The 20,510-nt window shown below is 45.6% G+C and overlaps 1 protein-coding gene across 1 annotated transcript in view; it reads right to left on the bottom strand.

Annotated features, from left to right (window-relative positions):
- The window catches only part of LOC122944829 (mismatch repair endonuclease PMS2-like), a 47,186-nt gene that overhangs the window by 21,068 nt on the left and 5,608 nt on the right, over positions 1 to 20,510 (bottom strand). Inside the window, exons 4-11 of the mRNA XM_044303500.1 lie at positions 19,635 to 19,737; positions 16,379 to 16,562; positions 15,493 to 15,663; positions 13,740 to 13,837; positions 9,728 to 9,827; positions 8,261 to 8,345; positions 7,019 to 7,171; positions 2,519 to 3,356 (exon numbers count right to left, since the gene is read on the bottom strand). Of these exons, the coding sequence (XP_044159435.1) occupies positions 2,519 to 3,356; positions 7,019 to 7,171; positions 8,261 to 8,345; positions 9,728 to 9,827; positions 13,740 to 13,837; positions 15,493 to 15,663; positions 16,379 to 16,562; positions 19,635 to 19,737 (1,732 nt within the window). The remainder of the gene's footprint in view (positions 1 to 2,518; positions 3,357 to 7,018; positions 7,172 to 8,260; positions 8,346 to 9,727; positions 9,828 to 13,739; positions 13,838 to 15,492; positions 15,664 to 16,378; positions 16,563 to 19,634; positions 19,738 to 20,510) is intronic.

Consider the following 20,510-nt stretch of genomic DNA (forward strand, 5'->3'; position numbering starts at 1 on the left):
CTCATTTCCAGAGGTTACGACCACTGATGCAGCACAAATACGTGGTGGCCGGGAAGGTAGCTGCTGCGCATGCGTGCCAAGGTGTGATTGCACAGCCCCGCCCACCAGAGAGGCTGCGCTTTTTCCTATAGTGTGCAAGCACAACCACTGTTAAAAGATTGCAAGGTGGTCGTAACTAGGGGTGCACCGAAATTCCGGCGGCTGAAAATATCGGCCGAAAATGGGCCTAATCCATTTCGGCCGATATTGGTACATATCGGCCGAAAATATGGTTGGTTATATACGTTCGGGCGGCCGGCCGGCGGCGCCCCTCATGCTGTGCCTCCTAAAGAATCTCCGGTTCAGTGCTGCGCAGCCTGCTGTGTCTGCTCTGTGCTACTGCTGTTGTTAGTGTAGCGTGGCCGAGCTCTGTTCGTTCCGCGGTACAGGAGCTTTTGTTTCCTGTACCCGGCCGGACTGACAGGAAGTGCTCACTTAGTGTGCACTTTCTTGTACCCGGCCGGACTGAAAGGAACAAATGCTCCTGTACCGCGGACCGAACAGAGCTCTGCCACGCTACACAGGCTACACTAGAGGTGACAAGGGAGGAGGGGGGGGGGGTGTAAAATGAGAGTGACAAGGGTGTGTGTAAAATGAGAGTGACAAGGGGGGGGGGGGGGTAGAATGAGAGTGACAAGGGAGGGGGGGGGGAGTAGAATGAGAGTGACAAGGGGGGGTAGAATGAGAGTGACAAGGGAGGGGGTAGAATGAGAGTGACAAGGGGGGGTAGAATGAGAGTGACAAGGGAGGGGGTAGAATGAGAGTGACAAGGGAGGGGGTAGAATGAGAGTGACAAGGGAGGGGGTAGAATGAGAGTGACAAGGGAGGGGGTAGAATGAGAGTGACAAGGGAGGGGGGGTAGAATAAGAGTGACAAGGGAGGGGGGGAAATGAGAGTGACAAGGGAGGGGGGGAAATGAGAGTGACAAGGGAGGGGGGGAAATGAGAGTGACAAGGGAGGGAGGGAAATGAGAGTGACAAGGGAGGGAGGGAAATGAGAGTGACAAGGGAGGGAGGGGGGGGGGAAGAGAGTGACAAGGGAGGGAGGGGGAGAGTGACATTTTTTTTTAAATAACCACTTTGGGTGGCATTGTGTGTATAATATCTATGTATCTGTTTAACTTTATATTTTAATTCACTTTCCTTTTTTTTTTACTTAAAAAAAGTATTTTAAAAGTATTTGGGCAAAAAGGCAGTTTCGGTTTTCGGTCAAGGGCATCCTGAATTTTCGGTTTCGGACCAGAATTTTCATTTCGGTGCACCCCTAGTCGTAACCCCTGGAAACGGGCAGTGTATAATGTGATGGAAAAACGAATCCAGCCAGCAAAGGAGGCAATATGGGGACTCACAGTATATTAGTAAGTGCCTTGTATTAACTTTCTCTACATGATAAATGCCATTTGCTGAAGTGAGGCAGCCCTTCTTCTGGAGAAGCACCAGAATTACACACCTCCGTCAACTGTGTAATGGACAGAGCTGGTTAAAGCAGCACAGCTTCAATTCACTTCAACGGGAGCAGTGCTGCAGTAAACAGTTCAGTCCACTACACCAGGCATGCTCAACCTGCGGCCCTCCAGCTGTTGCAAAACTACAACTCCCAGCATGCCCGAACAGCCTACAGCTATCAGCCTTCAGCAGGGCATTGTGGGAGTTGTAGTTTTACAACAGCTGGAGGGCTGCAGGTTGAGCATCCCTGCACTACACAATGGACGGAGCCGTGTAGTTCTAGCACCGATCTGAGGCGCAGGAGATACTGCAGAACAGCTGATCAGTAGACATGGAGGGTGTTGTATCCCTAGGGTAGACCATCAGTATAAAAATCCTGGACTACCCCTTTAAGAGTATATGACTTACAGGTATCTCACGTCTATGGCTAGCCTTAGTGAGCAATAATATATATATATCTGCACATGCCTTATACTGTACATCCCTATCACTATTCTGCAAACTGTGACTGTACTGCAAGAAGGGCGTGAGATTTGCAGATATGAACATACAAGTCATCATGGGCGGACTGGTAACCTAAAGCGGCCCTGGTAAAAAAACAAAAACTGAAAGTGGCCCATATTACGTACGCAGGTCCAATTTGACAGAAGGGGGGGGGGGGGTGCAACAGAAGTAGGCAAGGCCTGGAATACTGTAGTGCAGCACAAAATTCTACCCTAGCAGAACCAGATACTACAGAGCAGCACAAAATACTGCCGCCTTCACCACAGTGTTCAACTGTATCACAGTCCTGAGGACAGTAATACAGTGAAATTCAGGAGGGCACTTGCAGCCGTTGGCCAGGTGAATAAGTACCTGATTCTCCTAGCATCAATCAATGCCTAGAGAATCAGATTGGAAAGTACCCGCAGGCGGCAGTGTGGAGGACTCAGGCGGCCCCACGGGCATTGACCCACCGGGAGATTTCCTTGTAGGGTCTATGGCTAGTCCGCCCCTGCAGGTCATTGAGCCACCAATGAAGACACTTCACATACCTGATCTCTTTCCTGAGCTCGGCTTCTGCGGTCTGATTTTCCCCAGGGCTGATCTTGGCTCTGAATCTCCGGAACATTTCCAATTCCTCCTTTTGCTGCCTTTGCCTTTTTAATTTTTCCATCTGTTTGATCAGACGGTGCATTGAGAAATGTAAAGGCACAGTCTTCTTCCTAATGTTAACTGGTGCATCCACCGAATCAGGTTCAACATTTTTAACCAATATCTCCATTTTCAAACGCTTGCAATTTGGAGCAGAAACATCGTCTTCTTCGTCTCTGTTGGGATGCTGGCATAGGATCTCGGCTTCCACATGACGGGGATCACTTGTGGATGGAGATTCCGCCTCTCTTTTCACAAGGGTATCCGGCGAGTTCGTCAAGCTGTCACTGTTAGTGCGGCAGGGCACGTCAGGGGCGCCGAGACCTAACTCACTGTCAGAAGTGCTGGTGGCACCTTTGCCGAGACCTAACTCACTGTCAGAAGTGCTGGTGGCACCTTTGCCCGAGTCGCAGTCACTTTCACTCTGAGTAACGTCACTAAATGTTTGCGTGGTTCCTTGAGGCTCCTTGACATCACTCTCCTCAGATGCTGGTATAGAGATCCTGGTCTCAACTTTTGGTGAAAGGTTAAAAAATGACTGCAGTTTTCTTTGTGCAGGAGAGGTGCTCTGCGTCTGCATCGTCCCAGTCCTCGTGCTAGCTGGACTGCCCATGGATCTCTGGCTGATCGAGAAGGCCTCCCTCAGTTTAGAGACAGCGAATGCTCCTCTCTCGGATAAATTAGACTGTCCTACTTTGGGACAATCAGATTCTTCTGCATTTACTCTTCTCAAATTGCCTGCAAGAAAAAGTTTATGGTTCACACATTAAAACTTCAAACCCACATTTCTCCGCTGTACAGAGAAGTGCACTCAGCGATTCCCCCGTACTCTGACTACTTATATAAAGGATGTTGAGATTCCTATTTACAAATGGACTGCTCACGGTCGTCCATTTGGCTAAGTCAGTAGGCAAAGGTTTGGGGGGAGGTGCATGGACGGCTCAAAAGGAGTAAAATGCAATAATTTTTTCGATTGGTCTTTATCAAAAATATTCTGCCATTTTGTCACAAAGGGTTAAAAGGGTTGTCCGTGTTCAGAGCTGAACCCGGACATCCCTCCATTTTCCCCCCGGCAGCCCCCCTGACTTGAGCATCGGAGCAGTTCATGCTCCGATGCTTTCCTTTGCCCTGTGCTAAATCGCGCAGGGCAAATGCATTTTTTGGAGTTCCGGTGACGTACCGGGGCTCTCCATGGGGCTGACAGGAACCCCGGTGACGTCACCGGCACTGATGGGCGGAATTTAGCGCCACCCTAGCCAGTAAAACGGCTAGGGCAGCGCTAAAGCCTGCCCATCAGTGCCGGTGACGTCACCGAACACACTCCCGGGCGGAAATTTCCACCCGGCAGTGTGTTATTGAAGACAAGAGAGACCTTGCCCTGCGCGATTTAGCGCAGGGCAAGGGAGCGCTTTGGAGCATAAGATGCTCCGATGCTAGCCTCAGGGTGGCTGCCTGGGTGAAAATAAGGGTATGTCCGGGTTCAGCTCTGAACCCGGACAACCCCTTTAACTGTTTGTCTAGCTGTATGAATGGTACTTCAGCTATTAAACTTTATTTAAGCCACATCAGTAAGATAGGACTTGAGCTATAATTAGTGTTTAGGAGGTCAGAGATAAGGAGCCATCAGCTGAGCTGCCTGAAGGTAAACAGTAAAAATACAGAGCCTGCTACTACAGAATCTCAAGGCTGTACACAGAAAGAGGCTCAAAAATTATTTTTAGCTCAAAAATGAGTACAATGCAATAACAAAAAAATATTGCCCCCAAAAGGTGTCCAAAGCCTTTAAAGGGAAAGATCAATGCACAGCTTGTGGGTGTGCGATCCATGCGTTTTCCTTCGCTTAAAGGGCTTCTGTCAGCCCACTAAACCGTTATATTTTTTTTTGGTTTACTAATAATCCCTATACTGCGAGCTCCCTATACATAAGTTAAATAATCATTTTGGTTCAGTAGAATTTTATAAAAAGCTATTTTTAAAATATGTAAATTACCTTGCTACCAGCAAGTAGGGCGGCTACTTGCTGGTAGCAGCCGCATCCTCCGATCCTAATGACGCCCCCTCCGCATTGTGATTGACAGGGCCAGGGAACGGGATCGTTCTCTGCTGGCCCTGCCTGTTTGCATTCAAAATCCGGCGCCTGCGCCGCGGCCGTACCTATCTTCAATGTGCGCAGGCGCACTGAGAGGCAGCCGCTCGCTCGGCGCTCCATCCTCAATGCGCCTGCGCCGATGACGTCACATCTACACCCGGCGCAGGCGCATTGAGGATGGAGCGGCCGCCTCTCAGTGCGCCTGCGCACATTGAAGATAGGTACGGCCGCGGCGCAGGTGCCGGATTTTTAATGCAAACAGGCAGGGCCAGCAGAGAACGATTCCGTTCCCTGGCCCTGTCAATCACACAGCGGAGGGGGCGTCATTAGGATCGGAGGATGCGGCTGCTACCAGCAAGTAGCCGCCCTACTTGCTGGTAGCAAGGTAATTTACATATTTTAAAAATAGCTTTTTATAAAATTCTACTGAACCAAAATGATTATTTAACTTATGTATAGGGAGCTCGCAGTATAGGGATTATTAGTAAACCCCAAAAAAAAAAAAACGGTTTAGTGGGCTGACAGAAGCCCTTTAAGCGAAGGAAAACACATGGATCGCACACCCACAAGCTGTGCATTGATCTTTTCCTTCTTAGCAGAATTAATACACCATACACAGGGGCGTAGCTAAAGGCTCATGGGCCCTGGTGCAAGAGTTCAGCTTGGGCCCCCCTTCCCTCAAACCTTCGTGCTGCATGAGGCAAAAATTGAAACTGCACCCCCCTTTCTCCATACCAAATTCTTAACCTAACGCCTTCTGTCCAGCCAGAGGTGTAACTTGCATACACTTTATATAATACCAGTGTCTTCTTATGTGGCACAAGGGTCTTTGGGCCCCTTAGGCTCCTGGGCCCGGTAGCGACTGCTACCTCTGCACCCCCTATAGCTACGCCCCTGACCATACACAAGACATTTAGTATACTTTTTGATCAAAATGCATACTGTATGCCCAGTCACGTGTGACGATGGCCTCTTTTGAGTGGGTCCATACAATTTTGCCTAGAAGCAAAAGATCGATGCATAGCTTGTGGATGTGCGATTTATGCATTTAGTTTAGTTTTAAATATAAATTAACCCCTTATCGGCACTCCTCCTATTCAATACCGTTCCTGGTCTCTGTCTAGTTTCTGACACATTGAAATGCAAGCTTTTTATTAGATCTGTTCACATGGTGCAGTGCTGCATGGCAGCTGTTGTTCCTGTGGGTAGGTGTAGCCCAGTGCCAAAGGAGGGTTAGCCTGACAGCTGGGGTGTTGTTGGGCTGCGCCGCCTGCACCAGTGCGATGCTGCAAAGGTCGTGGTTGCCATGTGGTGCTGCTCTAACTTAGTGTAGGGACCCACTCATAAGAGGCCACTGTGATGTGGCGAGTGGGCTTATGCATTTTGATCAAAAAGTAAGACATGTGGATGTGCGATCCAGCTTTACCACATCTGCTAAGTGCTCCTTTGGGTGACAGTTATTCCTCCAAACCCCACCCGATCATGCACACTGGGCTCAGCTGAGCATGCATGAGTTCGCAATGGGGAGAGGGCGTTTGACAGTAGATTCTGTGAGAACAAAGGATCAGGCTTGTTGAAACGCACCATACTCGATCCCACCTTCTCCCAGGTGAAGTTTATCTAAGGCCCCATGCACATGACCGTATTTTCGGTCCATATGTTTTGCGGATCAGATGCAGAACCATTTATTGCAATGTGCTCTCCGCATTTGTCTGTCCATTCTGTGGCCCTGCAAAAAACAAAGAACATGTCCTATTCTTGTCCGTTTTGCAGACAAGGATAGGACACTCAGGGGTTGTGTCCTTTCTGCTGCAGCTCTCTCTCTCTCTCTGTAACTGTCACAGCTTCTAACAAAAGAAACGGCTGAAGAGTGGAACTGAGCGTGTGTGACCACCTCTGCAAGGTGGACAGAGAAATGAGGAAAAGTACAAACAGAATGTGGTGTTATACAGATACAAGTTTATTGAATAACTTAGTGGCTTTGCAAAATTTTTTTCAATTACATGCATTTATGAAGGTGTGAAAACTGTAGAATATGTTTCATGGGACAATCTCTTTAATATCTAAAAACTATGCCAAACAGTTTTAAAGGGGTTGTCCACTTCTGTTGTAAGGGCCCCCACAACAGTATGTGGACCACAGGACATCCTGCTGCCGCAACCTCCATCAATCACCTGTAATCTGGGGGGAATCCAACAGCAAACCTTCACGTGTCTTGCAGGACCCCCACAAGGGAATGCAGCGCTACATAGTTCTCAATGGCTGCCCTTGTATGATGTGAATGCTATGTTGTAGGCCACCAGTGACTTACCTGAGACATCCATCAGCTGCTGGTTCACATTTAGTTTATTCACACTGCTGCTGAACATGGCGATGAGAGAAGTCTTTAGAATAGCCAGTAAAAGTTTCTCTTCCTGGAGTAAAATCTGCCTCTTGTCCGGCGTGACGTTGATATCTACACATTCTGTATGAGAAGACACAAGCATTTCCAGATCTCCATAGTTTTCTCATGGGCTACAGCCAAGTCATGGTGTCTGTGTGCAACTTCACAATGATACACAAGAAGCTGCTGCAGCAGCAACCAGTCAGATTTCAGGTCTCATTTCTCAGAGGCCTGTTGGAAAATAAAAGCAGCAACCTAATTGGCTGTTGTAGGCATCTGCTCCGTATTTTCCTAGTACGAGGTTTGATTAATCCCCTCATAGTGTTCTCCAAAACGCGGCGCTTATTATTCATTTTTTTTTTTTTTTTTTCGGTTTAAGTCACTGTTACACCAGACACAGCGCCTTGCACGGCTAACTCAGCTGAATGTAATGATACCTGCGCTTTATTCTAAAGAAAAAAGTACTTTTAATCCATGTGCAAATAAGCAGTTAAGTGCACTGAGGGCGGGTCCAAGTCACTCTGTGCAACCTTCCTCCTACTGCTTCCTCTGCCAGCCCCTCTGTCTTCTTGATTGGACAGCACCAGGTTCCTACATCGATATCGTGCCTGGGCCTGTCAATCAAGGAGAGGGAGGGGCCGGCAGAGGAAGCCAGAGTGTACTTAAAGGGGTATTCTAGTTCAATAACGTTATCCTGTATCCACTGGTCCCAGCGTTAGGACCCCCACCGATTACGAGAATGGCAGCCCTGTACCCCGTGGAGCCCCTCTGAAACAAACAGAGCGTCTGGTCGGGCATGTGCGTGCCTGCTCCATTCATTTCTATGGGAGTTCCGGCGTTACCAGCTGCTCCATTCATTTAGGGGGGGCTCCACGAGGGAAGGTGCCCCTTTTCTGGTGATCAGTGAGGGTCCGTTTTGCGGACAAGAATAGGCATTTCTATTATGGGCGGCCCGTTCCGTTCCACAAATTGCAGAACGCACACGGACGGGATCTGCAAAATACGGCCCGGTCGTGTGCATGTAGCCTTACACGTACGTGTCATGACCCCACCCATCAAAGATGCTGCGAGTTCAGGTAAGCTAAAACCCCCATCAGGCTGTGACACACACGTATGAGTAATACAGAAGTATAATAGTATCACAAGTGGAGGTTATGCAATAAAACTCACCTGAATGGACACAGACATTGAGGACAACGAATGGATACTGATGTCTGTTGAATGAATGATACACTTCATTCACAATCTTAATGACCTGAGCAACAGAAAGAAATTTAATTAATAATTTCCTGAAAATACTAAAAACTTATAAAAAGCGCAGATTCTTCTGGTAACCTAAAAGATATTCGCTTTGAACCAGTTTTCTGGTGTAAAAAAAAAAAAAAAAAAAAAAAAAGTCACAAATTTATAGTTCTAAAATTTGCAACTTTTTTCCCTTATTGGCTCTTGTGAAAAGTGACAATAGAAGTAGGTGGCGTTCAGCTGGTCAATTCTAACTAAACACACCGGCGCAATATGCAGCTCAAGGCAAGCATATGCTTCATTTTCTGTCTTTAGGACTGCTTAGAGGGGTTGTACACCTTTGGGGATGTTTTTTCGCAAAGTCCTGCTTCCCAGCTCATTCTCTCCCCGGCCTTAGCTGCTGCACTGAGCTCCCAGGATGTACCATTCTGCCTTGTAGCCGCTGCAGCCAACCGCTGGCTGCAGATGATGTTATCCCCTTACGTCTTGTCAAATGGGAACACGACACAAAGGGAGCAGGTCTCGGCGTCAAAGCGGAAGTTTTCTTCCTGGGAGTAAAGCGGAGCAGCCAGGGAGAAAAGGAGCGCTGAGCCAGAGCCATGAAGCAGGTAAGTATGCATCCCTTCGCAGGTCTACTCATTAGGGGCATTTGCCAAAAATCTCCCCAAAAGTGCACCTCTTAATAAATTTGGTGCAGTTTCCAAAAACAAACGTATTAGACGCCGGTCTTCATCAATCTTCCCCTACAGGTTTTAAACACCTGGTTCTGTCCTACACTTCCTCAGTGAATGGACGGCATCCGGATCCACCTAATATCTATATGTACTATACGTATATGAAAACTCACAGTATTAGGGCTCAGTGGGTCCACAATACAAGGGCACCGGCCGTGTGCAGCCCACATCATGGATGCGAACCATTCACTTGAATGGGTCTGCAATCCGGAAGGTCCAGTGCGGAACGGAGGCACAGAACTTCAGAACAGCACAGAAATACTACGGAGTGCATCGGTGGGGTTTCTCTCCGTGCCTCCGCACCGCAAAGATTTTTTACGTTCTATTTTTTATTGCAGTGCGGATGGATCATGGACCCATTCAAGTTGAATGGGTCTGGATCAGTCTGCAGGATCCGCGCAGATGTTGCCCATGCATTGGGGACCGCAAATTGCAAGGTCCCCAACGCACGGAACGGCCTAGCAACAGCCGTGTGCATGAGCCCTTAGAAAAACATGTCTGCAACACTGTAATGATTGGTGTTGAGCTGCAATACCGCAGACAACCTGCGAACAGGTGTGGTGCTGTTTTTGGAAAAAAAAATATAATTTTTTTTTTCCAAGACTGGACAACCCCTCAAATGTAATCCTCATTTTCAGGACCTAACTGAAACCATTTTTACCTTAGCAGGGTCACAAGGCCGCTGGTTGATAAAATAGAACTGCCTGTCCGTGGAACTTCGTCCTACACCATGGTCACATCGAGATATGTATCCTGAAATACTGATAGCAAGATTATACGTAGGAATGTTTGCGCGTCAACAGTTCTCTCATTCCTAATTAACAATATAATAAAAGCACAATAATACTGAGAACAATCCCTGAGTTAAAGTTATCAGGTCGATGTCTAAATCTGCCGTTAGTATGCAAAAAACTCCACACACTGTAGTGTCGCCTCTCCCCTCAGTCTGCCCCTTCTCCCATGTCTGTAGGTTCCCAAAAAGAGAGTAAAGACAGAGGAGTAAGACTGTACGATCAGACTACACAGGTTTAATTTGTAGTCTGTAACCATGGAGACACATTGTTCCTCATAGGAGCTTTACACACAATAAAGGCAGGAAATGTTAAATCAATATTATTCAGAGTTGCTTTTTTATTTTAAATGCAATGAAGCAAAAAAATAGTTTCAGGGGTGGACATTGAGGGGCTCCCCACGAGAACATTCATTGCATAACTACCAGGACATCAACGTTTGATGATTTCTGTCTTGTAACATCGTTACCCCTGTACTGTGAAGTCACTCAGCCCATTATCCTTGTACCGTGACATCACTGTGTGCAACAGGGAGACCAACATAATCATTAACGCTTTCAGAACAGGCTTCCAAAGCAGGTATTGCAGCATGGGGCCCCAAGTTTTGCTATGGGACCTTATAGTATGCACAGCCATATTTTAAATGTATATATAAATACGGCAAAACTGCGGCAAAACTCATTAGAAGGGACTAATAAAATAAAAAAATACACAGTTCACACAAACTGTCCATTCACATGTCCGCAAAATGAGTCCGTATCCATTCCACAATTTTAAGGAACCGGTGCGGACCCATTCATTTTCAATGGTGCCGGAATGTGCTGTCTGCATCCGCATTTGCGGATCCGTACTTCCGCATCCACACTTCCGTTCCGCAAAAAAATAGAACATGTCCTATTCTTGTCCGCAATTGCGGACAAGAAAAGGCATTCTCTATGAGAGTGCCGGCGATGTGCGGTCCGCAAAATGCGGAACGCTTATTACCGGTGTCCGTGTTTTGCGGATCTGCAAAACACATACGGACGTGTGAATGGACCCTTAATACGGGGTTGTGAATCCAGCCTCATGAACTGCTGCACATAGGCCAATTACAACCATACATTTCAGGTTGCCCCTGTGACTACTCAATGCCATAACAGGAGAAGCAGAAAGCATTAACCTGTTCGCTACCAGCGCTTTACGGCGATGGTGTGGCCTTTAAACATGGCGCCCGCTCGCGTGTGCAGCATAGCTGCGTGGGTCTTTGCTGTTTCAAACAGCAGAGGCCCACAGCTAATGTCCGTGACTGGCAATAAGGCCGGGGATGCCGGTAATTCATTCTAATGGGCTGGGTCTCTCTGAAGAGTCCCAGCCTCTTAGAGCTGGCAGGCCAACATAGGAAATCGTCAATCCACATATTACTATACTCCTTTTTAGAGTATAGTAATATTCTATAAAAAACAAAGTAGTGGACATTGTAGCCTCCTAAAGGGACTACAAAAAAAAAAAAAAAAGTAAAAAATAAAATAAAAATCTAAATATTGAAAGGGGGGCCCTTTCCTTAGAATAAAAAAAAAAATACATAAATAATAAAAAAATGTAATAGTACGGGCGTTTTTTAGACGTGATGCCCATGATATTTATATTTTTTATATAAACATCATGGGCATCACGTCTAAAAACCACCCGTACTATTAAAATCTAAAATTATATTTCCAATACGGCGAATGGTGTAACCATTCACTATTTTTTCATCGCTTCTCTTACCGTGAAATTATTTTATTTTTTTTTATAAAATGTGATACAAAAGTCACACAAACTCCAAAATGGTATAAAGAATAAAAACTACAGGTCATCCCGCCCAAAAAAAATTAGCCCCCACACAGCTCAGTAGATATAACTATAAAAAAAAGTTAAGGAGGTCAGAATATGGCGATATAAAAAAAACTTTTTAAAAGTTTTCATTTATTTTTTCTGTATTTAAACATATAAAACCCATACATATGTGGTATCGCTGTAATCGTACTGACCCAGTGAATGAGAGAGAATGAGTTTTGCCGCAAAAGGAATGCCATAGGGACAAAACCTGTAAAACTGTGGAGAAATAGTGGGGGTTTTTTCCAATTACCGTATTTTTCGCCGTATAAGACGCACCGGCCTATAAGACGTTATAAAAAGAGGTTTTTGAGGAGGAAAATAAGAAAAAAAATATTTTGAACCAAAAGGTGTGCTTTTGGTGGGTTTTGAACTAATGGGGATCTGTGGGTGACACACTGTTATGGGGGATCTGTGGGTGACACACTGTTATGGGGGATCTGTGGGTGACACACTGTTATGGGGGATCTGTGGGTGACACACTGTTATGGGGGATCTGTGGGTGACACACTGTTATGGGGGATCTGTGGGTGACACACTGTTATGGGGGATCTGTGGGTGACACACTGTTATGGGGGATCTGTGGGTGACACACTGTTATGGGGGATCTGTGGGTGACACTTATGGGGGATCTGTGGGTGACACACTGTTATGGGGGATCTGTGGGTGACACTTATGGGGGATCTGTGGGTGACACTTATGGGGGATCTGTGGGTGACACTTATGGGGGATCTGTGGGTGACACTTATGGGGGATCTGTGGGTGGCTCTTATGGGGGATCTGTGGGTGACACTTATGGGGGATCTGTGGGTGGCTCTTATTGGGGTCTCTGTGTATGACAGTTATGGGGGGATCTGTGGATGACACATATATAGCATCTTATGCTATGTGTCATCCACAGATCCCCTCCATAAGTGTCCCTGTAGTGAATGACCCTCAATACAGGGCTGGGGGCCGGCATCTGGCTTTATAATGACAGCGGGGCCCGTGCAGTGACTGTATTCTACTACACGGGCCCCGCTCACTGTATAATCGTATGTCTAATAGTAAATAGTTATGTGCATAATCGCATAATGAGCGGAGTACTTCCAACTACAAGCGCTCGCCGAGAGGAGGGAGGAGGCAGGCCGGGAGGACAGGCGCTGGCAGCGTGAGTCATACGTCATGCGCCCACGCCGCCTGCTTCATTCATAAAGTGGGCGGCGCAGGCGCGTGGCGTATGACTCACACACTGCCAGCGCCCGTCCTCCCAGCTTGCCTCCTCCCTCTCGGCGAGCGTTTGTAGTTGTAAGTACTCCGCTCATTATGCGATTATGTACATAACTATTTACTATTAGACATACGATTATACAGTGAGCGGGGCCCGTGTAGTAGAATAGTCACTGCACGGGCCCCGCTGTCATTATAAAAGCAGACGCCGGCCCCCAGCCCCTCCTCCCTCACAGCTGATACACCCGCCGCGCGGCATCGCGGCGGGTGTATCATTGAAAATCGCAAAATAATTTGCGCAAAATAATTTGCGCAAAAAATTAGCGCGGAAATTCGCAAATCGCAAAATAAGCTGCATTCGCCGTATAAGACGCACTGCTATTCCCCCCCCACTTTTTGGGGGGAAAAAGTGCGTCTTATACGGCGAAAAATACGGTACACCCCATGTTTTTTTTAAATCCCGCCTCCCACTACATGGTATGCCATATTAAATGGTGGCGCTAGAAAGTAAGACTTATCCGGCAAAAAAAAAAAAGCCCTCACGTGGATATGTGAACGAAAAAGTAAAAAGAGTTATGGCTCCAGGAACACAGGAAAAAAAAAATGATAACGCAAAAACGAAAAAAAAAAAAAAAAAACATCCAGTATCCTAAGGGTTAACCAGCGTAAAGTTTCTTGATATATGACCAAATCTTTCTCATACAGCATCACCTGGCTTCCTTCATTTTACAGAGCTTATTTGCATGGTAGAGGCAGGTCTGTAGACGCGCATGTGGATAGTGGTGGTATACATCATGCGCCATCTTCATGGTTACTTACCTATAGAAACCACCTAGGACATCTGCATGGTTCAGCCCATACTCCTCACACACACTTTCACTTGGAGGCAGCTGCTCAAAAGGAATCAAGTTCTGCAACTGACAGGGAGAGAAGAGACAGAATCCAGAATGATCATCTCCTCGCCCAAGCTGCTGGATTATCTGCTGCGTCTGAACTTACCTGTAGGCCAAATCTTCCATCAACATGATGCAGGGGCAGGTCTGACCACCCAAACTAACAGCATCATAAAACCCTCCGATGCTGTTAGTCTGAGTGATGAGACCCATGATGGAGTTGGAATTTGTGGCCCTAATACAAGCAAAGAAATTCGCCCAAATTGCACTTGTGAAATTGGCCTTATAGGCGCACCATATATGGATTTTTTAATAACCCATATGGACATTTCTGGCCTATCCACAAGATACACCATAAATGCTTGGCAGGAGTGGGTCTCACCTATGGGACGCACGCCTATTGTGTGTACGGGGGCCCCATCTTGCGCTGCTGTGAACGGAGAGGTGGCGAAGGGGTCCTAGAGGTGAGACTTGCACCTGTAGATATGCCAGAAATGTGCAGATGAGAATACCCCCTTAACCCCATATGTCACGGTGGTTTAGGTAATGTATGGGGTGGGTGTATCACACAGCAGGCACCCGGCCGGAATGTCGAGAAAAGGTGGTCCCTGCTGAACCACGGCATTTAACCCCTAAGGTGCCGCGATCAACGCTGATTGTGGCACCTGTGAGACAAGGCAGAGAGATGCTGCTCCCTCTGCCTTCCGATCGGAGCCTCTACAGTGAAATTGCGGGGCTCTGATCGGTTACCATGGCAGCCTGGATGCTTGTGAAGCCTTCAAGGCTACAATGGTAGGCTCCCTGCTGCGCTGTGCACAAAGCACAAGTGTAAAAATCCTATTCACCCTAATTGATCTCTATTAGGATGAATAGGACAAGGGATTAAAAGATCCCAGGTTCTAGCCCCTAAGGAGGCTAATAGTTATTAAATAAATACAAAATTTAAGGTAAAAAAAAAATATTTTAATCACACCTTTCCCTGTTTTACATATAAAAATATATTGACAATAAAAAATAAATAAAAGAAAACATATCATGTATCGCCGCGTCTGGAAATGTCTGAACTATTATAAAAAACAAAAAACAAAAAAAAACTGTGTGGTGAACGTCGTAACAGAAAAATGAAAAACGATTCGCCATTTTTCTGTCACCTTTCCCACCCTATCAAAAATAAATAACAGTGATCAAAAAGTCGTACCACAAAAAGGGTACTAATAAAAAAAACACGCCCTCATAAAGCTCTGTGGGAGGAAATATTCATCAGTTATGTCAGAATATGGCAATGCACAAAAATTTTTGATTTTTTTTCAAGGTTTCAAGGTTTTTAATTCTAAAGTAGTAAAACAAACAAACAAAAAAACGTATACAAGTTTGGTATCAATGTATTCTTATTGAGCCGCAGAATAAGGACGTCATGTCAGAAATATCCTTCCTCTTTAAGCATACTTATGACCCGAATGAATGGGGCCCCTTGTCTTGTTCCACCTCCCTTTTATTTTTTATTTTTTAAATCAGATAAATTTTTATTATTTTGTAAAAATAAACAATATCATTTTAAAAAATTCTTGTGTCATATATTATGTTCAACCCAGTGCAAAAATACTCATTGTACAAAACAGGATAGTCAATAAACAGGATCCTTAACATAAAGTCCCTTCTATGTTTAATGGGGATTTTACCTGTTTCTGGCCAAACACAGCTCCTATGTTTTCTTTCACGCTACTTGAAGTGCCACTTGAGCAGACGACGGGGGTTCTCTTCCCTTGGCCCACTTGGTTGGTGCAATTTATACGCACGTCCGTCGAAATGATACAATAAGCTTGTAGAATCTGAACCATTTTTGCAAATTCCTTTAAAGAGAAAAAAAAGAAATACTTAAAGGGTAACCGTCATGTTTTCATTAAAAGAATTAAATAAAAATTTATATATATATATATATTTATTTATATAAGCACATGTTACTGCTGCGGCAGCATTATGCATAAAGCAATCTTTAGTTTCTTCACATACCACTGTTTTCCTTGAGTTTTTCCCTTAGTTACAGCTGTTTAAAAATTTACAATATGAGGACCTTCTCAAGATGGCTCCTCTGCCAGTTCTCTGAGGCCAAAACTGCTTTCCCTCACTTCCCATACACACTTGCTGTAGCCAGCAGCTCCCTGCCAGCCAATCAGATTGGATTACTGAGAGACACGCCTCCTCACTCTGAAGCCTAATGCAGGCATGCAGTGTGAAGGACCGCCCCTCTGTCTTCCTGTCTTCTTAGCCAGAGACGGACAAGCCATAGCAACGGTCTTTTAAGGGAGCAGTGGAAAGGGACAGGAGACATTAATGAAAGCTGTTATTATAAGGTAATTACAGATCTTTTGATCATCATTGACAGACAATAAAAAAATAAATATGACAGTTATCCTTTAAAATGTGGCAGGGGGGGGGGGGGGGGGGTTGGGGGGGTGCTGACGGTGTATATGCCGTTCCAAGCCTACTTAATAAAATACTGTATCAGAAGTTCACAGGATGAACACTACACATCCATATCCATGTGTCACACTACTAGTCGCGCACCTTTTTAATGTTCCTCAGGAATTCCTTGTGCCGTACCGGCAAGGTGTAGAAGAGCTGCTGAATGCCGACTGTTGTTCCTTGCTGTCGGGGGAGGGGAGATCTTTGAACGATTTTTCCATTTTGATCCAAAACCAAGCGAGTGCCCACTTTAGCTGATTTATGACAGGTGAAAATGGACAGATCACTGTAGGGAAAAAAAACATAGATAACAGTGAGTAACTTCTTATATAAAAAGAACAAAGGTAAAGAGGACCTGTCCTCTCTCCTGACATGCCTGGTTTAGTAACTACTTGCATTCTCCATGTAATAACAATTCTGGAGCATCTCTTTGTATAACTCTGTGTTGTGCCATTCCTTTATTATTCCTGCTAGAAGTTATGAATGAATTACTATGAAGGTCAAGATGGGTGTTACCAGTTGGGGGGCGGGTTGTTCCTGCACAATCTGAGACTATTCAATCAGTACCGACAGTGTCAGTTACCCTTCATCTGGTAACACCCATCTGGACCCTTCATCGTAAACTGTTGACATTCTTCATGTGGGGAATGCAAGTAGTTACTAAAACAGACATTAGATTTACTAATGAAAATGTGCCACATTTCTGAAGTCTTTTAGATAATTGTTCTGCCATGCTTGAGTAGGAGGCATGACTTCATGGGGAAGATAACATATCGTGCAACACCAAAATTGGGCCATAACTGTGGCACAAAGTAAGCCAACTAATAGGTGGTATGAATTTAGGTAGGACAGTCTAAGGCCACCGGCACACGGTAAACATGCAGAAAATCTGCACGAGTTTCTGTATGTTTCCTTACCAAATCCACCTGTTAGTTACAGTTTTTGGTGCGGATTTGATGTGGTTAGCCACAGATCTCACCCTTTCATGGAAAAAGGGCGAAATCTGCCTTAAAAATTGCAAACATAATTGACACGCTGCGGATTTCTAAATCCTCACGGCAGGTCAATTTCCACACGTAAGAAAGAAGCACAGTGCACGTGAGACTTGTGTAATCTCATACATTTTGCTGGTCCTGTATTACGCCGTGTTCTTTCCGCACCAGAATCTGCACAGAAAAACCACATGTGCAGGAAGCCTAAAGGAGCGCCAGATATTTCATTCAGCGTCAGTCACTGTGGCACATTTTTAGACTATCTAGTCAAGTGGTCTCCAACTAGTGGCTCGGGAGCCACATGTGGCTCACCCCCCCTGCTGTGTGGCTCACCATGGGAGTCCTGAGTTATGACCATATGTACCGGCAATTTACATTATTGCAGACCTATCCTAGATTACCACCAAACAGCGCCAATTCAGATGGTATAATTATAATACCAGTGTTCAATTTCACACCAAAATATTAATCACCAAATGTTTGCAACTTCAGGTTTCTCCACATTCAAAATGTCTCATCTATATACTGTATCCGAATTGCCTGTTGCTCCCGGTCATCACTGAAATGTGGCTCAGAATATACAAAAAGTTGGGGACCTCAGGTCTAGTCTAAGGTTACAGGCTCTTAGGCTACTTTCACACTTGCGGCAGGACGGATCTGACATGCTGTTCACCATGTCGGATCCGTCCTGCGGCTATTTCGCCGTGCCCGCGGACCGCCGCTCCGTCCCCATTGACTATAATGGGGACGGGGGCGGAGCTCCGGCGCAGCATGGCGGTGCACGGAGAAAGGCCGGCGGACTAAAATTACTGCACGTCAGGCTTTTTAGTCCGGCGGCTTTCTCCGTGCACCACCGTGCTACGCCGGAGCTCCGCCCCGTCCCCATTATAGTCAATGGGGACGACAGAGAGGCGGTCAGCGGGCACGGCGAAATAGCCGCTGGACGGATCCGACATGGTGAACAGCATGTCGGATCCGTCCTGCCGCAAGTGTGAAAGTAGCCTTAGACAGCATTAGTAGTTTTACCACACTCTCTTTAACATTGGAACCATCAATATTTTAATGTGTATATCGGCATAATGGCTGATTGTTTTTATTTTTTATTAATTTATTATTATTATTTTAATATATACCGTATTTCTCGCCCCATAAGACGCACTTTTTCCCCCCAAAGTGGGGGGAAATGTCACTGCGTCTTATGGGGCAAATACTTATGAGCGCTTCCATTATGGAAGCGCTCATTAGTACCGGAGGACCGGGAAGCGGTGAATGCACTCCCCAGGCTCTGTACTCACCGCTTCCTGGCAGGAAGAAGAAGACAGAGCGCTGTAGGTGAGGAGCAGGAGAGAGAAGTGGATTTTTTATTTTATGTGATCTGAGGAATGGAGGCTGATTAAAAGGCTGCGGACTGATTAAATAAGGCTGGGGGCTGATATGAGGCACAGGGGTCTAATCTCAGGTCTGAATGGAGCTCTTTATACTGGGGGTGTTATCTGAGGTCTGATTGGGGGGCATTCACATTGGGGTCTGATCTGAGGTCTTATTGGGGTCTGATTAACCTTGGGGGTCTGATTGGTGGACTGATCAGATGTCTAATAAGAAAATATTTTTTTCTCATTGTCCTCCTCTAAAACCTAGGTGCGTCTTATGTGCCGATGCGTCTTATAGGGCAAAAAGACCAGAAGCAGAACACTAAAGTTAGAAAGGACGTTTATATACTTTTCTACGACCGTTCAGCACGCATCACTTCACATGGATTAGGCCTCGTTCACAGTTCTGTGTCCTTTTGACAACTGTAAAATAAAAAAAAAATCAGTCTGTGTTTCATCGGTGAAGGATCCGTGTTTGGTCTGTTTGTCCGTTTTTGCCCACCTTGTGTCATCTGTATTTCACGGACACGACTCAGCTGAAAATTAATTTCAAAAGCATCTCCTCAGAGAAAAATGGACTAACACTGACCAAACACGGATGCCATCCGTGTTGTGTCCGTGATTTTCACAGACCCATAGACTTCGATGGGCGTGTTTGAAGTTAATGGATATGTGAACAAACGTGGAAATGTGAACGAGGTCTTATGGATTTTTTATTTTTATTTTTAAGTCAAAGAAAAGAGTGTATCCAAAAAGAAGGAACAGTATGAGTGACTTCTGTTTTCATGTTCTGTTTTATGGCTCCAAAAAAAAATATAAAACTGCATCAAAAACTTCACGTATGATTCCAGTTTATTTGCGCCAAAGTCCATAATGGAGGAACCTATTTTCCTTCTTCCTGCAGGGTCCACGTCTGGCTGTGGCATCAAATATTGCATGTCTGATTCCAGCCTAAAGGGAGATTACTGTACATTCGTACAATCTGTTCTACTTTACCTTAAAGCACACAATGAACTTAAAGCTTCTCCTCGAAAACCAAAAGTCTCCACGGTCACCAGGTCAGAGAAATCCTGCAGTTTGGACGTGTGATGTTTCAAGGCTAAGGGGTTAAACATAGTCAGTAAGATAAAGCAACACAACACGGCAAATACTGCAGAATATAAAGAAATCTCAAATTGCGTTGTAACAATGCCTATTCTTATCTGCAAAACGGACAAGAATAGGACGTTTAATTTTTTTTTTGCGGGGCAACGGAACGGACAATGGATGCGGTGAGCACACTGTGTGCTGTCCGCATTTTTTGCGGACCCATTGAAATAAATGGGGCCTCATCCAATCCGCAAAAAAAAAACTAAAACGGAACGGACACGGAAACAAAATACCGTACATTCGTGTGAATGTAAGGGAATCCTCATCTCTTGTCCAGTATGTAGTGCAGCTACAAAGAGCGTCTTTCACTCTGGGGGACCTGTCTTGTCCTACAGTACATAGACAAACCACTGATCTGAATGGACACTTTGTGATACTTAAAGGGGTTTTCCGGGATTTTAGTACTGATGATCTATCCTCGGTGCCAGTGCAGCCTTTCCTTCATTGTTTACCTGCTCGCCATCGACATCATAGCGGTGAGCAGGTGTCATTACAATTCTATTGGACGGCTCCGTAGTGTTTAAGTGTATAAGAACGAGTCGTCCCATAGAAGTGAACGGGGCGGCATCTTGTAATTACACCTGCTCGACGGCTCAACTGCCACCTGTCGATGGCAAGCAGGTAAACAATGAAGGGAGGGCTGCGCTGGCACGCTGATCCTGAGGATAGGTCATCAGTATTAAAATCTAGGAAAAACCCTTTAATTTCCCTTGTAGAGACACT

Source organism: Bufo gargarizans, chromosome 8 (genome assembly GCF_014858855.1).
Source record: "Bufo gargarizans isolate SCDJY-AF-19 chromosome 8, ASM1485885v1, whole genome shotgun sequence".
NCBI classification, from domain to species: Eukaryota; Metazoa; Chordata; class Amphibia; order Anura; family Bufonidae; genus Bufo; species Bufo gargarizans.